Genomic DNA, 18,457 nt, shown 5'->3' with positions numbered 1-18,457 from the left:
ATCATTGTTGCAATTGATGGTTGTTAGAAAACAGAAAGGTCACAATCTGAGAAATGTAAAGGACCTAAGTGAACATAGGGTTCAGCCCTTCCATTTTTGCAGAGGAGTGAACAGAGGTCCAGAAGAGGGAAGTGACTTGCCCAAGGAATCCAAGATAAGTGACAGAGTAGAGGTTCAAGCCTCTGTCTTCTGACTCTAGATCTCAAAACTCTTTTCTTTTCTTTTATGGATTACTTTTTATCCCCTCATGTTTTAAAAGAACAACACCTTTTCTGTATTCGAAATAACTAAGATAGAAAGGCTAAGCAAATATGGTTAAATGATTTGCCCAGGGTCACACAAAACTTTTTAAGAAAAAGAAGAGGGAAAAGTCAACAAAAATGATAAATACACCCTTGGAACTTCCTCTCTGCAAAGGTTGGGGAATATCTCTACTTTGAAACTTGTACATCTTTCTGTGCTTTTGCATCATATTCATCATTTCTTACGCATAGTAATATTTTATTGCACTCTGGTATCAGTTTGTTAGCTCTTTCCCTGTTGGTGGTTATTTTCTTTGTTTCCAGTTCTTTGTTATTATAAAAAATACTGCTATATAACCCATTTTGGTGTGTGGAACACCTCCTTTTGCTTTTTCCTTTATTAAATGTCTGCTTTTTATTGGACCCTGAAGAAAGGTTAAGCTTTTGAGAAACTTTCACTTCAGGCACAATTCTTTACACAGAAAGATGTTTACTATTAACCTATTTATCCTTTAACAATAGCCAAAATATGATATGGACTAGCAACCTTAGAAAACTTCGTTTTTGTACTTTTAGACCCTCTGAGGAAGTTCTGGTATGTTAGAAAGACTGGGTTTCTAGAACTAGCTAGTTACTTTCACTGTAACCTTGAGGACAAGTTATTTCCCATCCATAGGCCTCAATTTCTTTCTAAAATGAGTGTGTTAGACTGTATGATCAAGTTATAACATTTAATGCTTCTATATTAGCTTGAGATTTATTCATTGAGGACTAAAATTAAATTTAAAAGCTGCTGAAAAATGTTTTCCTTTTAGTGAGACCCAAATCCTTGTAAATTGGGGAAATGACCATTTAATAAGTAATTGTTGACATTTGTACAATGTTTTAGAATTTGCAAAGGACTTAAATAATCATTTGAACTTCACAAAAGTCCTGTGAAATAGGTAATACGGGTAATATTCTCATTTATTCTAGATAAGGAAATTTTGGTTCAGAGTTAAATCAACTTGCTGGTGATCACTGGATTGGAGGTTATCAGTTAAGGCACCCCTTACCTGAACAGAAATGCTGCTTAAGAGATAAGTACTGAACTCTCTTGCAAGCAGGAAACTAGCAACTAATAATGAACTATAATTATCATCCTTGAAAATATAGTTCTAGGGGCAGCTGAGTAGCTCAATGGATTGAGAGCCAGGCCTAGAAACTGGAGGTCCTAGGTTCAAGTATGGCCTCAGACACTTCCCAGCTTTGTGACCCTGGGCAAGTCACTTGACCCCCATTGCCTAGCCCTTACCACTCTTCTGCCTTGGAGCCAATATACAGAAGGTAAGGGTTTAATATATACATGTATATAAATATATGTTTGTGTTATTTTAGACTTTACGCTTCCAGGGGGCTAGTGTTTCTCTTTTGATTGAGTACCTAATTATGTTTGATTTGACAGTGGTGGGAAAAAATCATCCTGTTGGGGAAAAGACCTTTTTTATCTTAACTAATCCAGCTCAAATTAATCTCACTGTTACTGTTGTTTAAAGCAATGGTGTCACGCTCAAATAGAAAATAGGGCCACTAAACCACATATAAGGCTTCCCAAGGGCCACAGATTAACTTAGAAAAATCACGTTGACATTGTTTTATTGTAATTTTTTTATTTTGTAGTTTTCCCGATTGCATTTTGTTCTATTTCCAAGTGCATTTTGAAGGGTCCATATTTGACACTGGTTTAGAGGGCCAAGATTTTTTAAAAAATAACTCTGTAGATAAGCTTAAAAAATTTTTTTTGAGTCACCTTCACTAGGTCAGTTAATCATTTCTGAGCTTCCAAAATGTCTTTTTGGAAGATAGATAGATAGATAGATAGATAGATAGATAGATAGATAGATAGATAGATAGATAGATAGATAGATAGATAGATAGATAGATAGATAGATAGATAGATAGATAGATAGAGTAGCTTAGATAAACTGTTATATTAGTATTTGTGAGAACTTGGCTTTTCTTCCCATGGGAGAAGAGAAGATTGATGTGTTATCAGTGCTGTTTGAAATGCCCTTGGAATTAATTTCTAGATTTGAGCATTTCCTTTTAAGGAAATCACTTGAGCAATTGACTTAACCAATCTTATAACTACTAGGTTGACGATTTCCTTAAAGTAGGTGGAAGAAGGCTTGTATAAGAAAGTAATTTCCAGTTTTGAAATTAAAATGCTCAGGTACCTTCATCATAGATTCATATTCAGCCATCTTCTCCTCGTTTTAACTAATCTAGAATTTAAGGTGGCCTTGGGATATAAGCCATATTTTTTTTTTCAGGAGATCTTCATTCAGATGCTTTGTATATTGGTTCCTTAGTTTAGTTGTCCCCAGCAGTGAAGCCACTTTATGTACACTTAATTCAATCTGGCTGTTTTCCCCAGTTGTTATTTTTATACTTTTGAAGTATATACATTGCCATTTCTATCTCCTCTAGCCTGGGTTGATAACTAACGTATGGGACAAAAGGTGGTGGTTCCACTGGCCTTGATAGATCAAACAATTGTTTTAATGGGGGGGTGGGTTGCAATTCTTTACTATTTTTTCTTTAATTGTCCTTAAGGTGACTTTACTTATTATCTTGTCAACCTTATTTTAGACCCTCACCTGCTTCTCTGCTTTATTGACCCCCACTCATAATCTTCTGTCATCCTTTGTGACACTTTCCAAAGGAAATGCCAATGTTTCCTTATTAAACTCAAGTTGCTCCCTTTTAACCTCAAGGATCAAATATAAACTATTAAGCATTGAAAATCCTTCAAAATGTGACCTTATGCCCACCTTTACAACTTTATTGACCTTGTCTCCTGTAGTCCAGCCACACTGGCTGCTTTGCTGTTTACAAGGCACCTTCTTCTCCTGCCTCTGTAGTCCTCCATGCACATAGTACACTTTTGTATTCTAACTTTATCAGCCATCTTTCCTTTTTGGCAAATTGTCAGGTGTTTGCTGACTAAGACATTTTCTGGGCTATTTTGGTATCCTTGTGGCAGTTAAATTTCTCCATTAAAGCATTACAGTCAGTGTCAATGTTTTTGTTGTCTCTCTCTCTCTGTCTTTTTTTTTTTCAATTTTTTGAAATAGTTCAAGGTTAAGGTGATTTACTTTGAATACCTTTCTCCTCATTTGTCTTTATTTTTTTAATTCTGATTTTACCTCTGACTAAGCCATAGCTGCCTCAGGGATAACTCCCACATAATTATCAAGTCTTCTCTTATCCATTAATATATCATCCAATTTGTTCTTTGTAGTGTTGTTTGGTGCTTACTATGTCCAGTGCCTACCATTTATTTCCTTGAAGATGTGTAAAGGCCTGAGGCTTCTTTACTATCTGCAAGTCTAATATTCTTTTTTCCTAAACCATGCTTTCCCACCAAGAGCTAAAACATCCTTTCTCCAGTTATACTAAAGCATCCTTGTTTCTCTAGTTCCAACCTCCTTGAGTAATGTTTTGTCATTTTTGTCTTCTGTGCTTTTTCCTATGAACCTTTTCCCCCTCTTGCCTTAAGTGGATATGGATGTTTAGCAAATATTTGTATAATTGAGAACTATTTGAAGAAAAGTTCAATTATTATTGGTGGGTAGTCCTTACTGTTTTCTAACTACTTGGAAATTTATTGTCTAGCATTATTGATTAGGATGCCTTCTTGTGCTGGGTGCTCCAGGATGAGTTTAGGATTGTTTTCATGTCTTTGATAAATCAGTATTCAGTTTAACTAAATCACTTTTACTGTTTTTCTTAACTGCTAATATTAAAGCAGTATTTTTTTTTTTCAGTTTCAAGATAGGCTAAATAGGTTTTTGTGGGCTGACTTGGGAAACTTAAAACATCCAAAATATTTTCTTTTTAGAAAATACATACTAGATTAAAAACAAATGGTAAGGTTTTGGAAAACAACTAGTTCATAATTATAAATTTTCTGTACATGACTGATCTGATTACAAAAGCCCTAACTAAAGAATACCAACAAGCTATAGTAATTATTTTGACTCTGCAAACAGTGGTAGAATATATTCCTGGTGAATAAATTTGGGCTTCAATTAATGCATGTATGTAATATACATGTAAACCTAGTGGAAAGACACAGGGTGTTGTGGAAAGAATGTTGGTCCTGGAACTAGAAGAGACCCAAGTTCAAATTCTACCTCTGATACAATGTGATCCATGTACAACAGAGGATTCCCCCTCTCAGCGGTGTTTTCCTTTTCTGTAAAATGGGGGGTGGATAATACCACTCTTTGGTGCAATAGGTAGCGTATCAGTCTTGCAAGCTGAAGGTCCCCAGTTCCTCCTCTGAAGGAGGGTGTGATATACTGGGAGAGGCTTCTAGAATCACTTGACTTGGGCTTAGTCCCTTTCTGAAGTGGATTGTTAAGTCTGAGATTCCCCTGGGGTGGATTCTCAATGGAACAGGCTCAAACCTGAGACTTTCACCTTCAAAACTAAATGGGCTGGGGGATCACCCTGTCCTTCCCCGGGGACTTAGATTCCATGTTGACACATATAGGTCAAGATTGTTGTGAAGATCAAATGGTTGGCTATTTTGATACATTTAGACTTTCCTTTGAAAACTACATAGCACCCTTAAAGTTTATCATTTGCATAAGAAATGTTTTATAAACCAGATATAAGGATTTGAACTGTTACTATGGCTTTGGATTTGGAGGCAAGGACGAAAGATAACTTTAAATCAGCTAGTCCCCCGGACTTAAGGTCACCTAGTAAAAGTACACCCAACTTTAAACCAGCTTTATGTAAATGTGTAAGTAGAAGGCAAACATTGGGAAGTATATTCACTTTATAGAGAATTCCTAAGTGTGTAGAGGAACTTATTTGATTCAGCAACTTTCTCTAATATGTATGGAATAATCTGATTTACACCATCTTGACTAAAGTACTTCCTCATGCTGTGAGAGGTGGAAGAGCAAGGGAATATTGGGAGGTCTTTATCATTGGACTGAGTGCAAGATTTGGCAGAGTGAATATGGACCTAACAGTGGGCAATATGTTATTCAAGGACCAGCTTAACTATGTACAGAGGCTTAGGTCACAATAACACATGAATCTGTCTACTTGGTTATAGAAAAGCAGTGTTCCGAGTGGCTAGAGAGTATACCCAAACCTTTAATTTTGAATTTTTGAAGAATTGAAGATTTACACAAACTTCTTAATAACCCATTGTGTGAAATGGAGTATATACATTTTGGACACTGTTGTGTGTGAATCAGGACCTTGTGCTCATGAAAGAATAACTACATTTAGTTATTTTCTAGATAAAAGATCAATAGAAGTGTTCCTTCTATTATTGCAACCTTGTTGAGTATTTGTTAGGTGATTTAGAAAATTTGCCACTCCAAAAAGTTTGTCATTTCAGCCAACCTGGTAATGAGGTCAGTATTCAACCATTCCAACTTGTTATAGTACCTGCCAAGGCTTATGCTATGTTGGCCTAGACTTCAAGAATCCCAGGGTCACTGACCTTAGCATGGTGGACTCAAGTAGAGAAGGTAAACTAATCAGGCTAAAACTTAGGCTCATCTGTGGTGAACTGGAGACTTTCTTTGCCGGTTTAATATTTTTTTATCTTTTTATTCCCTTTCCTTCCATTTATACTTCTAGCATTTAGCATTGAGACCTATCTGGGAAATTGGTTTTAGGAAAATGTGCTTAGCCATGGAAGCCAAAATTAAGTGGCATATTTTGACCCAAGGTTAATTGATTTGAGTGCTTTTTAATATTCTAGCTATTGAAACAAAGGTATTTTAAGCCAGAGTTCGGAAATTGTTCCACAGCAATTTTTTTTTTCAAAAGAACTATGAGAGCTTTATTTATTTTGAATTTTATTTTTTATTTTTAAAATTTAATTAATTAGATGATTTAGAATTAATTTTCCATGGTTACAACTCATGTTCCTTCTCTCCCCTCCCCCCACCCCCATCCTGTATCTGATGCACAATTTCACTGGGTTTAACATGTGCCATTGATCAAGACCCATTGATCTTTTTAGAGTTCACTTTCCCAGTCATAGCCCCACCAACCCATGTGACCAAGCGGTTGTTTTTCTTCTGTGTTTTTTTTCCCCACAGTTCTTCCTCTGGATGTGGATAGTGTTCTTTCTCATAAGTCCCTCAGAATTGTCCTGGATCATTGCATTGCTGCTAGTAGAGAAGTCCATTATATTTGCTTTTACCACAGTGTATCAGTCTCTGTACAATGTTCTCCTGGTTCTGCTCCTTTCGCTCTGCATCAATTCCTGGAGGTCTTTCCAGTTCACATGGAATTCTTTCAGTTTATTATTCCTTTGAGCACAATAGTATTCCATCACCAACATATACCACAATTTGTTCAGCCATTCCCCAACTGGAGGGCATCCCCTCATTTTCCAATTTTTTGCCACCACAAACTGCATGGCGATGAATATTCTTTTACGGGTCTTTTTCCTTATTATCTCTTTGGGGTAGTGCTATGACTGGATCAAAGGGCACACCACAGCAAATTTAAAGGATTAGCATTTAAATCTAGATGAACATGAGAAATGTGCTCTATAGATGCCCAGTTAGGTGGGGCCTTTAAGAATTTGAATCTGACTAAAAAGAAAAAAGGGGCACATTCTCATGCTTCTAAATTGATTGGTCAAGACTACTTAAATTACATAAACTCATCTAGGGCATCAGGTCTGCTAAGTGTATATTCTTTATTGTTTGTAGACTAGTTGGTCTATAGTAGAATAGATAAAATAGACTGAAAGAAAAACAAATCTCATGTTCTCTTGAGATTAAGAAGATGTTTGGCTGTAATTATTTATGACTATCAAAATAGCTTTTTCATAAGTTCTTTGGAAGCTAGTGAGGAAATGATGTTTGGGTAGATGGTATTTTTATAAGATTTTTACAATGGAGATTGTGGTTTGAACTGTAATCTTTTTATTTTCACTCAGTTTATCTTTTTAAATTATTTATGTGATGTAATAACTAGATTGGTATAACCAAGAAGAGATTTGTAATACAAGAAACTCCAAGAGACAGAAATATTTTGTAGTATCCTTTCCCCCTCCCTGGTAAAGTTTAAAAATTAAAAATAAATTAGCTACCCACTGAAAATTAGAAATTACTTCTCTTGTGACTTATTAAAGAAAAGATAAAACAAAATAAAACAAAAAGCAGTTATTAATCTTGCCTGATAGGGGAACCAGCTAGTTTTGGGTAGGACCCTTTCAGGACTTTCAAGAATTTATATTTGACTCTTTAGCACTCCCTCAAATAGCCTTTCCCTTTTTAGCCTTGGTATATAATGTGTAGTGAGTGGAATGAAGCCCTTTATTGTCAGCAGGAGCTTGGCTTAGATGGGGCCACCTTGATACTAGGTTATAATAAACCTTGAAGCCACCTTCACTTATAAGAAATTGACTTATTGTTTGTTATCTGTAATAAGTCATTCAATAAACATTTGAGTACCTACACTAAAGGCAAAGCATATGTAGGATTATTTTTTTTTTAATCCTTCTATTAGAGGCAGGGGCTAGGCAATTTAGGTTGAATGACTTGCCCAGGAGTCATAGGCAGGAAGTGTCTGAGTCCAGATTTGAACCTAGTTCTGATGCTTTATCCATTTTGCTATCTAATTGCTCACACACGGGATTCTAAAGCAGACAGTTTCTGCACTAGAAGTTTATGAACTAGTAGGGAAGGAAGATTTGGTACCAGGACAAAGAATGGGAGGTTTGTAAAAGGGAGAGAACATACCTATATCTAGTTGGAAAGAGATTAGGAAAGGCTTCTTGAGGAAGATATGGTATTAGAACTTGGCTTTAAAGAATGGGTAGATTTATCAGATTTTTCAAGTAGGGGGGATAACTAATATGTTGTGTTGAACCAGATCTAAGAGACAGTTAAATAGAAACTTTAAAAAAAACTAAGTTTTTTTAAAAGCCAAATGCTCTTTTAAAATCTTCTGCACTAAAGGAGAGTACAAGCTAGCCAAAACTTGATGTAGAAAAGACCTGGAGATTTTAGTGAACTACAGGCTTAGCACAAATCTGGTGTGATTACATTTACCAATAAAGAAAACCAAACGAATTACTATGGAGGTTGGAAGGGAGGGGATTTTGACTATCTTAGAAAATGACAATTTCATTATGGGTTAAAGATAAGTCAAAGTTACGCATTATGGTGGAAGTCTTATAAAAAGAATATTCTTTCAGAAATAGATTCCTCATTTTGATCTTTGAGTTTGATTAAAAGTTATGGAATCTATAATTCAAATGTTTGATTTACTAAGTTTTTGTGGCCTTGTTTACAATATGTGTACATAAAATTGTTTTATGTGTTTGATGTTGCATTTTCTACCTAGTTTTATGAGTGTGACTATGGGCAAATAATATGTTTTCTTGAGGCTTGGCTTTCTCTTTTATAAAGGGGTTGACCTAGATGATCACTAAGGTCATGCACAAAAATAAGGAAAGATAAAGTCATGCTCTCAATTCTCCCAATTGCCTCTACAGACCATGGAACCAAAGTGGTGGTTATTTATGGTTTTGCTGCTCCTTGGAACAGTGGTTCAGGCACATGATGGACATGATGATGAAGATGATGATGATGACGAGGACGATGATGTAATTGATGTAGAAGAAGACCTAGAAGATGGCATTGAGGAAGTAGAAGACTCAAAGCTTGGAGATGGTGTCACTTTTCCTCCATCACCAAAGGTTGGGACATCTTTGACAGTGCATGTTTTTTCAAAGTCAGCAATATGTATTGAGCACCTATAAAAACAATTCTTCAAGAAATTGTTAGGTTTTAAAAATACACAAAAATTTATCCTTTGACCTGCCTAAAGGAAAATATGGCCAGTTTTAAGAGTGTAGATGAGAGACTTACTTTTAAATATTGATGATGTTCTTTAAAGAGGTTTGAGTTGAATGGAAATAAACAAACTGTCATGTCACTTGCCACTGAAATAGGAATATCGCTGAGAATTCATTATTGATTTTTATTTTGTTATTGTTAAACTCAGGTTACCTACAAAGCCCCAGTTCCAACAGGAGAGGTTTACTTTGTTGATGCCTTTGACAAGGGAATGCTGGTTGGGTAAGCATGATTGGGAGAAATTGTTTTGAAGAAACATGTTATATAAATTGAAGTTAGAATAGCATGATATAGAACCTGTACCGTTTCTATATCTAGAATTTTGCAAAATAACCTGAAATTAAGATTCCCATCAACTTTTTTTATTTTGAAGTGACTATCTTAGGTCTTCGTTATAATAGTAGTGAACTCTGCTGATGTGTGTGAGAATTGTTTTATGACTTAAATTTAGGATTGTGTAGTTGAAAATATACGTATTTTTTTTTTTAATTTGTCTAGTGTATTTATTTGTCCAGTGTGTAAATGGGCATGTAAGAGACTTCCTCTCTGTGCAACACATCAACTTTGTAACAAAAAAGGGGGTGGGTAAAACCAGCCATTATTTCAACTGATTCTTACAACAGGGTTAGAATTTCATGCACCATAATTTGTTTATCCATTTCCCAATTTTTGGGAATCTGTTTTGTCTTTATAGCTTTACTTCCCTGAAAATTTTATACTATGAGTTATTTGGGGAATCTTTAAACTCCTAAAGAATATGTCTTGCATTGAAATTGCTGGGTCAGGAAATCTTTCTAAGAATGGCAATAACAAATATGTATTCTTGCACTTTACCAGTATCATTGTTGGTACATGTAACAAAGATGATCTTCAAAGATATAACTTGAGCTATAGCTTAATGTTTGTTTGGGTTTTGTTTTTGCTGCAGATGGGTTTTGTCCAAAGCCAAGAAGGATGATACTGATGATGAAATTGCCAAATATGATGGTGAGAATTCCATTTTAACAGATTGGAAATTTATGACTTAGGAAAAAATAACCCCTTGCCTTTGCTTTGCTATAGCTCACAGGCAAGTAGTGCGGGCAAAGAAGTTGATCTCTTAGGCAGTAATTTGATTCTTAATATAGTCTTCACATCTATAATTCAAATGTTTGATTTACTAAGTTTTGTGATCTTGTTTACAATATGTGTGCATAATTGTGCACATCTTCACATGCATCTTTGAGCCTTTAATTTAAGAGTAGAAACCTCAAAGTTTATTTGTAGCATGTGATATCAGTAAGACTTATCAAACACCTACCATCTCCTAATTGAGAACTAGTAAATGCTTCAATAGTGAAGTCAACCACAGTAAACACACAGTAAAAATTTATTCAAAAAAATTTTTTGAATAAATTTAACCTGGATAATTGACTTTGGTTTCATTATTGATGAAGGATTGCTTAGTTTTATATAAGAGCTTTGAACAATAGTAAGTTTTTATGGGGAAAGCACTGGATTCAGGATCCAGAAGACTTGGATTCTGGCCTGTGTACAAATCACTTTCTTTTCTGTAACTCAGATTTCCTCATTTGTGAAAAGAGATGGTTCAAAGGATTTAGAGTTGGAAAGAGCCCTTAGAAGGCATTCCCAAGATCTCATTTTATAGATGAAGAAACTGTTCTGAGTTATGTGATGTACTTGTCATAGTCAAGTGACTGAGGAGGCATTTGAACTATCTCTAAAGCCACTCTTCTTTGCACTGCATCATGCCTGTCTCCTAAACTAGATTGGACTAGATGATCTCTGGATTTTCTTGAGCTTTAGATTTTGTTACTTAGAGCACATAACATGTCTTATCTTGCAGGTAAATGGGAAGTGGAAGAAATGAAGGAATCTAAACTTCCAGGAGATAAGGGGCTTGTGTTGCTGTCACGAGCCAAACATCATGCCATCTCTGCAAGGTTGAACAAGCCATTTACATTTGACACTAAGCCCCTCATTGTTCAGTAAGTGAAAACTAGCCTGATTGAAGTTGGAGGTGGAGGGTGGGGAAGGTATTTTAAAAGTTTTGTTGCAAAAGTTATACCATTTCTAGAAATGTTCGTTTTACTCTTCTGAACTTTCATATTTTAATCTTATTGGCCAACTGGGACTACTCTTCCCAGTATGGGGTGAATATGTGAGCTTTTTAGTCATTTCATTGTCACTACTAAAGTAAGTGCTTGAGAGATATAAAAATGAGGTGTAATATCTGAAATATTAAAAGATTGCTTCTTTTGGAGAGAGGAAGGACTCCATCAGTGTAGGAAATCCTTTCTATAGATATAGATGAACACCTGGCCTCTGACTGACTCCTAACTGCCTGAGGCACTGGGTGGTAAGCAACTATAGATATCAGAGGTTGAACTTGATTGGCCCTTTATCCACCGTGCTATGATTCTTCCCCCAAAATATTTTATCAGTTTGGTTTTTTTTAACTCTTACCTTCTGTCTTGGAATCAATACTGTGCATTGGTTCCAAGGCAGAAAAGTGGTAAGGGCTAGGCAATGGGGGTTAAGTGACTTGCCCAGGGTCACACCGCTGGGAAGTGACAGGTCAGATTTGAACCCAGGACCTCCCATCTCTGGGTCTGGCTCTCAATCCACTGAGCTACCCAGTTGTCCCTATTTTATCAGTTTTAAAGCTAGAGTGGGTTTTCTGCTTTGGGGTTCTATGTCTGTGTATAAAATTTGTCCCTGTGAGACTGTTGAACTCATGGTAAAAGGTTTCCCACAAAAAAGTTAAATGTTACATATTGTTCTGACTTTCTGTTTAAAATCAGGTATGAAGTAAATTTCCAAAGTGGAATAGAATGTGGTGGAGCCTATGTGAAACTGCTTTCAAGAACTCCAGAATTAAATCTGGTATGTATTTTTTTTAATTTCCTTTAACCAGATAGAAAGTGGGTTTTTCCCCCCTCCAAAATCTCTAGGGATAGGAACTATTTTGAATCATGTGAGAATGAAGGCAGCTAGGTGGCACAGTGGATAGAGCGCCATTTCTGGAGTCAGGAGACTCCTCTTCCTGAATTCAAATCTAGTCTCAAACACTTAATGTGTCCCAGAGCAAGTCACTAACCCTGTTTACCTCAATTTCCTCATCTGTAAAATGAGCTAAAGAAAGCAATGGCAAACTACTCCAGGATCTTTGCCAAGCATACTTCGAATGGGTTTATAAGACACAACTGAAAAATGACTCAAGAACAGGATATTTTTCATTTGCTGTACCAGATGGAAAGGGTCTTTTCCTCTCTAGAATCTCTAGGAGTGAGACTTATGAGAAAGGCTTATTTCATGAATCTTTTAGAGCTTCTGCCAACTTTAAGCAAAGATAATGTTTTAAGAATTATAAGAAGTAATGACCCTCCGTCAATAAGGATGCCTAATGGTTTTTCCTATATCTCCCTATCTAGTTAGAACAGCTAAATAACATTTTGCTACCTACAACTCCTTGTATAATCAGTGCTAATTACTTTGGATCTTAGGGTTGGAGGTGTCTTTGGAAATGTGTTTAAAGACTCATTGACCTTAGTCTTGCCCTTAGTCTTTACTTTTTCTTTGACTCAATAGAAATTGAGATTTAGAGAATTAAAACAATTGAGGGGAGGCAGGATAGGAGAGGCAATTGAATCCTAATGGAATCCTTCAAAATTAATCTGCTTTTATCTCCAAAAGGATCAGTTCCACGACAAGACCCCTTACACAATAATGTTTGGTCCAGATAAATGTGGAGAGGACTATAAGCTGCACTTCATCTTCAGGCATAAAAACCCAAAGACAGGCATCTATGAGGAAAAGCATGCTAAGAGACCAGATACGGATCTGAAGACCTACTTTACTGATAAGAAAACACATCTGTATACATTAGGTAACAGCCATGAGGCTGAGTCTGGTGGGAATATCAGAAATCCTCTCTTATTTGTATGGGAGCTACCAAACAAGAAAAGGAATTTAAGTTTAGTAAAAGAAGTCTGTATTGGCCCTATTTTTTAAAGAGAGGAAACAGCTGTCAATTTTTTTTTTAACTGCTGAAAGTTGAAGGTTGAATATTTGAAGAGCAGGCTTCTCTTCTCAAAACAAATGTTTTATATTTCGGTTCTAATTTATACTTATTTTCTCTTGGGTTTTGTTTCCTTTGTTGCTCAAATAATGTGACGGTAAATTAAATGGTTAACTGCTTATGGTGATTTTTCTTGCTAGGCTTTTAACACAATCTTTGCAGTACTCTTGACTTCTAGATTCATCTAGTAATGAAGCATCTGAGATCATCTAATTGAGTTAAGTCAGTGATTCTCTTCTTTGTTTGACTCTCTGAAAAGACAGCACTCAGAGCTCCTATGATTCATTTGTTTAAGTGATAAAAATGTGCAAGAGTACAGAATATAATTTTTCTACTGTTTTGAAACAGATTTTTTTTCCCCAATTAATTTGAAGTTAAGATGAGTAATGAGTCCCAAAACTTTGATACCTTTTCCCTCTAGGGCTATATTGACTTAAAAGCTCCTTTGTCTTGCTATGAGGTATAACAATTTGTGCCATATTGGTGGTTGTAAGTAAGGTAAAAATATAAGCCATCCTCTGTTCCCTTTCCTCTTATGTTGGATAAGTGCGTTAGAATGAGCATTATATTGATTAGGCCTTGGACAGAATATAGCTGGTTAATAAATAATTAAGCGATACAACCTTTCTGTATTGGAAGAGAATCAGTAGCAATAGGACCATTACATTTTGGACAGTGGGTGGAAGAAACAGAAATGGCAAAATTCCTCCTAACTCTTTAGTATTTTCCTGAATTTTTTTTTCTTCATAGTCTTGAATCCAGATAATAGCTTTGAAATATTAGTTGATCAAATGGTTGTGAATAGTGGGAACCTTCTGAATGATATGACTCCTCCTGTGAATCCTCCCCGGGAAATTGAGGATCCAAATGACCAGAAGCCTGAGGACTGGGATGAGAGGCCAAAGATACCAGATCCTGATGCTGTCAAACCAGATGACTGGTAAGTGAGGGCTGAGTGACTTGAAGTGCTTCTTTTATTTCTAGGGTAGTCAGTCTTGCCCCTAGTAAATATTTGAATATGGGATGGGAGCTATTGTTATGCAACTTCCAGTTGTTGCTTTTACAAATTTTATGATTGGAATTTATCTTTGAATACTTCCATTTTGCATTTTGGGAAATTGACTCAAGAAAGATGAAATAAGTTTCTGAGGGTCATGGAGCTGGTTCTAGTATCTTAAGTTGGACTAGAACTCAGACCTCATATCTCCTGGATTAATGTTCTTTCTTCTGTACCAAGGCTGATTCATATTTGTATTGAATAATTCAAATATGAAGCAATATAGGAACAATTGTGAACCACCTACTGCTTTTAGTATTGATTTAATTACCCTTTTTCTTTTGGTAGCTTTTGGTAAATGGCCATAATTATTTTAGGTCTCACTGGCTTTGGAACTATATTTTAGAGAAACTAAACAAAGCTACATTAAAGCAGTTAAGCTAATTTGCTATAGTCTTGACTTTCAATTTCGGATGATTTTTTTTTTTTTAAGATCTGTTTTGGTTTATTTTAAAGAACAACAAGGATACTCAGTACTTTGGATCATTTAATAAATATTTGTGCTGTTCAAGATTTTCTTCTAGATGCCTGAGTTTACCAAGATGAAATAAAGAAATTTTTTTCTTCTCTAAAATAGAAGGGCAATATATGAAATGATAAGCATTTATGTTTACTGTGTGCACATATTCAGTATGGTTCACATAAATACAAGGATGTTAAGGAATGAGAACATTTAATTGAATTTGGGAAATCGGGAAAGGTTCCATCTTGAAGGGAGTTGAGATTCTGAGAAGATGGCCAATAGTGTAGGAAGAACAAATTGGGGGTGGAGTGTGTATCTAGGTAACTCAGTGAATTGAAAGCCAGGCCTGGAGTCAGGAGATCCTGGGTTCAGATGTGGCCTCAGATACTTCTAGCTGTGTGATCTTGGACCCTTGGAACTGATCTTGGAACTTAAGACAGACCATAAGGGTTGGGGGGAGGGGGGGGGGGGCAATTTAACAGTATGTTGGAAAGAGCTGAAGGATTTACATATTTAGACTGAAAAGATAGATTTGGGCCAGATTGTAAAGAGCTTTAAAAGGCTCAACAGAAACAACAGGAAGTCAGTGGAATTTGTTGAATTAATGACATAGTCTGATTCCCACTTTGGGAGCTGGGTAAAGTTTTGGATTGGATTAAGAAGAGACTTGAGTTAGGGAGATAATAAGGAAGTTACTGAAATAGCTATGGTAGGGTGAGGTGAAAGCCAAAAAATCAAGGTAGCTCTGTGCAAAAATGAGTATAATACAAATGTATTGTGTAGAGGGGACATCAGAATAAAGTGGTAAGAAAATTGGCACCTGGTACTATTAGGTGAGCTTGAGTAGTGGGAAGAAGCTACATGGGGTCCTGGAAGGAATGCTGCTTTCAGTGCTGATTACCATTGTAAGCCATTCATTTAACCCTAAAGTACTACTTGTACCACCTACTCTACAGGGGGGTTATGAAGAAAATGCTTTGCAAATCTTATGTAAATAGCAATGGCATGGCAGGTGGAGCCTGGGGCTAATAATTCTTTTAACAAGTAACCTTATATGTCTTTTCCCCCTTGCTCTTAAGGGATGAGACTGCTCCTGCTAAGATTCCAGATGAGGATGCTACAAAACCTGAAGGCTGGTTGGATGATGAACCTGAATATGTATCTGATCCAGATGCAGAGAAGCCAGAGGATTGGTAGGTCTAAACCCCATTCCACCTCCTTCCTCATTTTAAAGAATTCTGGGAGCAGCTGGGTGACTCACTGGATTGAGAGCCAGGCCTAGAGAAGGAAGGTCCTAGTTCACATCTGGCCTTAGACACTTCCTAGTGTTGCGTGACCCTGGACAAGTCACTTAACCCCCCTTTTTTAGCCCTAAACTCTTCTGCCTGAGAACCAGTATATAGTAGTGATTCTAAGATGGAAGGTAAGGGTTTTTTAAAAAATTCTTAGATTTTTTGGTTGTCATCAACAGAGTATTTGACCTACTTTAGTAAAACTACTAAATACAGCACTATAAAGCTGTGTTATTTTATATAGCGTCTTAGGCAAAAGTGATGAATATTCCACACGTAGCAGAATATATTTAAAATCCTAAATTTTTTATCTCTAGGGATGAAGATATGGATGGAGAATGGGAAGCTCCCCAAATTGCAAACCCAAAATGTGAATCAGCCCCTGGTTGTGGTGTCTGGCAAAGACCTACCATTGACAATCCCAATTACAAGGGCAAATGGAAAGCACCTATGATTGACAATCCTAACTACCAGGTTGGTACCAGTCTAATATTGGTTTGATCTCTTGACTGGACGAATGGTCATTTTGTTTAGAAAGTGACTACCTGATGTCTTTGATTCTGAAAATGTTCAAGTTAAAATTGAAAATGAATTTCATATTAATCCTGAGATAGTTGAGTGGTTTCAAAACATAATCAACTTCAATTTAGATAATGGAGAATATAACATTGTTATTTTATAATTTAGTTAGTGCAATTTAGGACTGCTCCCTCCAGGTGGCAGTGGTGCCTCAGGCCCTTCTTTTAGCTGGTTATTCATTCATGGACAATTAATGTGACCGCTCCAAACCTTTATTTTTCTTTTCTACCTTAAAAATAAGAAGGGAGGGGGCATCTGGGTAGCTAAGTGGATTGAGAGCCAGGTCTAGAAAAGGGAGGTCCTAGGTCCAAATCTGGCCTCAGATACTTCCTAGCTGTGTGACCCTAGGCAAGTTAATGGATCCCATTGCCTAGCCCTTACTTGGCATTCTTTGGCCTTGGAACTAATACTTAGTATCAATTCTAAGACAGAAAATAGAGGTTTAATAGTAATAATAATGATAGCTACCCATCATGTATAATAGAGTCAATATTAGAATCAAATGAAGCTATGTATGAAGTTACTTTAAATTATCTTTTAAAAGTTACTTCTATGAAAACAAGTGGATTTATATAACATCAAGTAATATATTAAAGAGATACCTACATTTTGGGCAGCTTTGGGGCAAAAAAAAAATCTATTCTGATTCATTCCCTTATTTTTGTTATATTCTCATGTTTTGTTAACTAAAAAGATCTTTGTATAATTGTCTAATAAGTTTTTCAGAATCCTAAAAATACCCATATCCTTTATTCAAATTATCTTAAATAAAGGTCTTATAGCACTATATAAAGAGGACTTAAAATGATTTTTTTTCTTAAAATGATTTTTTGAGGGATGAAAGTTGGAATATTTGAGAAGACATGAATCTTTGAGTAAGAAAAAATAAAATCTCGGCACTTTTGAGGGACAGTTTAATGGATAGGATATGAAATTAAAAAGCATAACCTTGACTTCTTTGGGACATAAAATCATAGTATAACTTTATCATTCAAAGCACAGAATAAAAGCATTTCCATTTGAGAGATGGATGATTGTATAGGTGTTGGATGTTAAGCTTTTATATAACTTTTCTATGGTGTGTTTCAAGTAATTCAGATCAAATTGGGTAGACTAAAAACAGACTAAAATCCATTACCTAAGGGTTATTGTTCTAGTGATCTTAAATTCAGTATCCCCGTAGATATTGAAACCTTTTTGCTTCTTGTTTTAGAAATATTTAAGTTTTGTTTTTCATGATGATAGATGATTTGTAGTTATATGTCTGCTTTGGTTATTTTTGCAAAGGATACCTTTGCAAAAGACCTTGATTACATTTTAATTTTCTTGTTATTTTCTTTCTAGGGAATCTGGAAACCAAGGAAGATTCCAAACCCAGATTTCTTTGAAGATCTAGAGCCTTTCAAAATGACTCCTTTCAGTGCTGTGGGTCTGGAGCTGTGGTCCATGACATCCGATATCTTCTTTGACAATTTTATTATCTGTGCAGACCGAGCAGTTGCAGATGATTGGGCCAATGATGGGTGGGGTCTGAAGAAAGCTGCTGATGGGGCTGCAGAGGTTGGTGATGTACTTTTGAGGAGATAAGAGTTCAAGGAAGTGTTATATAGTTCATTCATCAAAATATCCAAAGGGACTAGAAAATTTGAGCCTCACTGTTGTCCCATTCAGAGAAGTAACAGTTCCAAAATAAGAGGAGAGATGAAGGCAAATGTAATTAGATCTAGTACTTAAGGCTCCATTTTAGAACTATTATTTAGATTGGTGTAATAGTTTGCTTTTCATTTGTCTCATTTTTGTGAATTATTCTTTGGAAAGCTAGGCACTGAAGTCATAGATTGGGTCC

The 18,457-nt window shown here is 35.9% G+C and overlaps 1 protein-coding gene across 2 annotated transcripts in view; it reads left to right on the top strand.

Annotated features, from left to right (window-relative positions):
* The window catches only part of CANX (calnexin), a 29,432-nt gene that overhangs the window by 4,012 nt on the left and 6,963 nt on the right, over positions 1 to 18,457 (top strand). For both annotated transcript variants that reach the window (XM_056811728.1, XM_056811729.1), the window contains exons 2-11: positions 8,776 to 8,979; positions 9,288 to 9,361; positions 10,068 to 10,126; positions 10,986 to 11,127; positions 11,944 to 12,025; positions 12,836 to 13,028; positions 13,971 to 14,160; positions 15,820 to 15,933; positions 16,350 to 16,506; positions 17,956 to 18,171. In XM_056811728.1, coding sequence (XP_056667706.1) covers positions 8,779 to 8,979; positions 9,288 to 9,361; positions 10,068 to 10,126; positions 10,986 to 11,127; positions 11,944 to 12,025; positions 12,836 to 13,028; positions 13,971 to 14,160; positions 15,820 to 15,933; positions 16,350 to 16,506; positions 17,956 to 18,171 — 1,428 coding nt within the window. In that variant the 5' untranslated portion in view covers positions 8,776 to 8,778. The remainder of the gene's footprint in view (positions 1 to 8,775; positions 8,980 to 9,287; positions 9,362 to 10,067; positions 10,127 to 10,985; positions 11,128 to 11,943; positions 12,026 to 12,835; positions 13,029 to 13,970; positions 14,161 to 15,819; positions 15,934 to 16,349; positions 16,507 to 17,955; positions 18,172 to 18,457) is intronic.

Source organism: Monodelphis domestica, chromosome 1, assembly GCF_027887165.1.
Source record: "Monodelphis domestica isolate mMonDom1 chromosome 1, mMonDom1.pri, whole genome shotgun sequence".
NCBI classification, from domain to species: Eukaryota; Metazoa; Chordata; class Mammalia; order Didelphimorphia; family Didelphidae; genus Monodelphis; species Monodelphis domestica.
The sequence above is the reverse complement of the archived record's forward strand: the minus strand, read 5'-3'. Positions and strand labels throughout refer to the sequence as shown.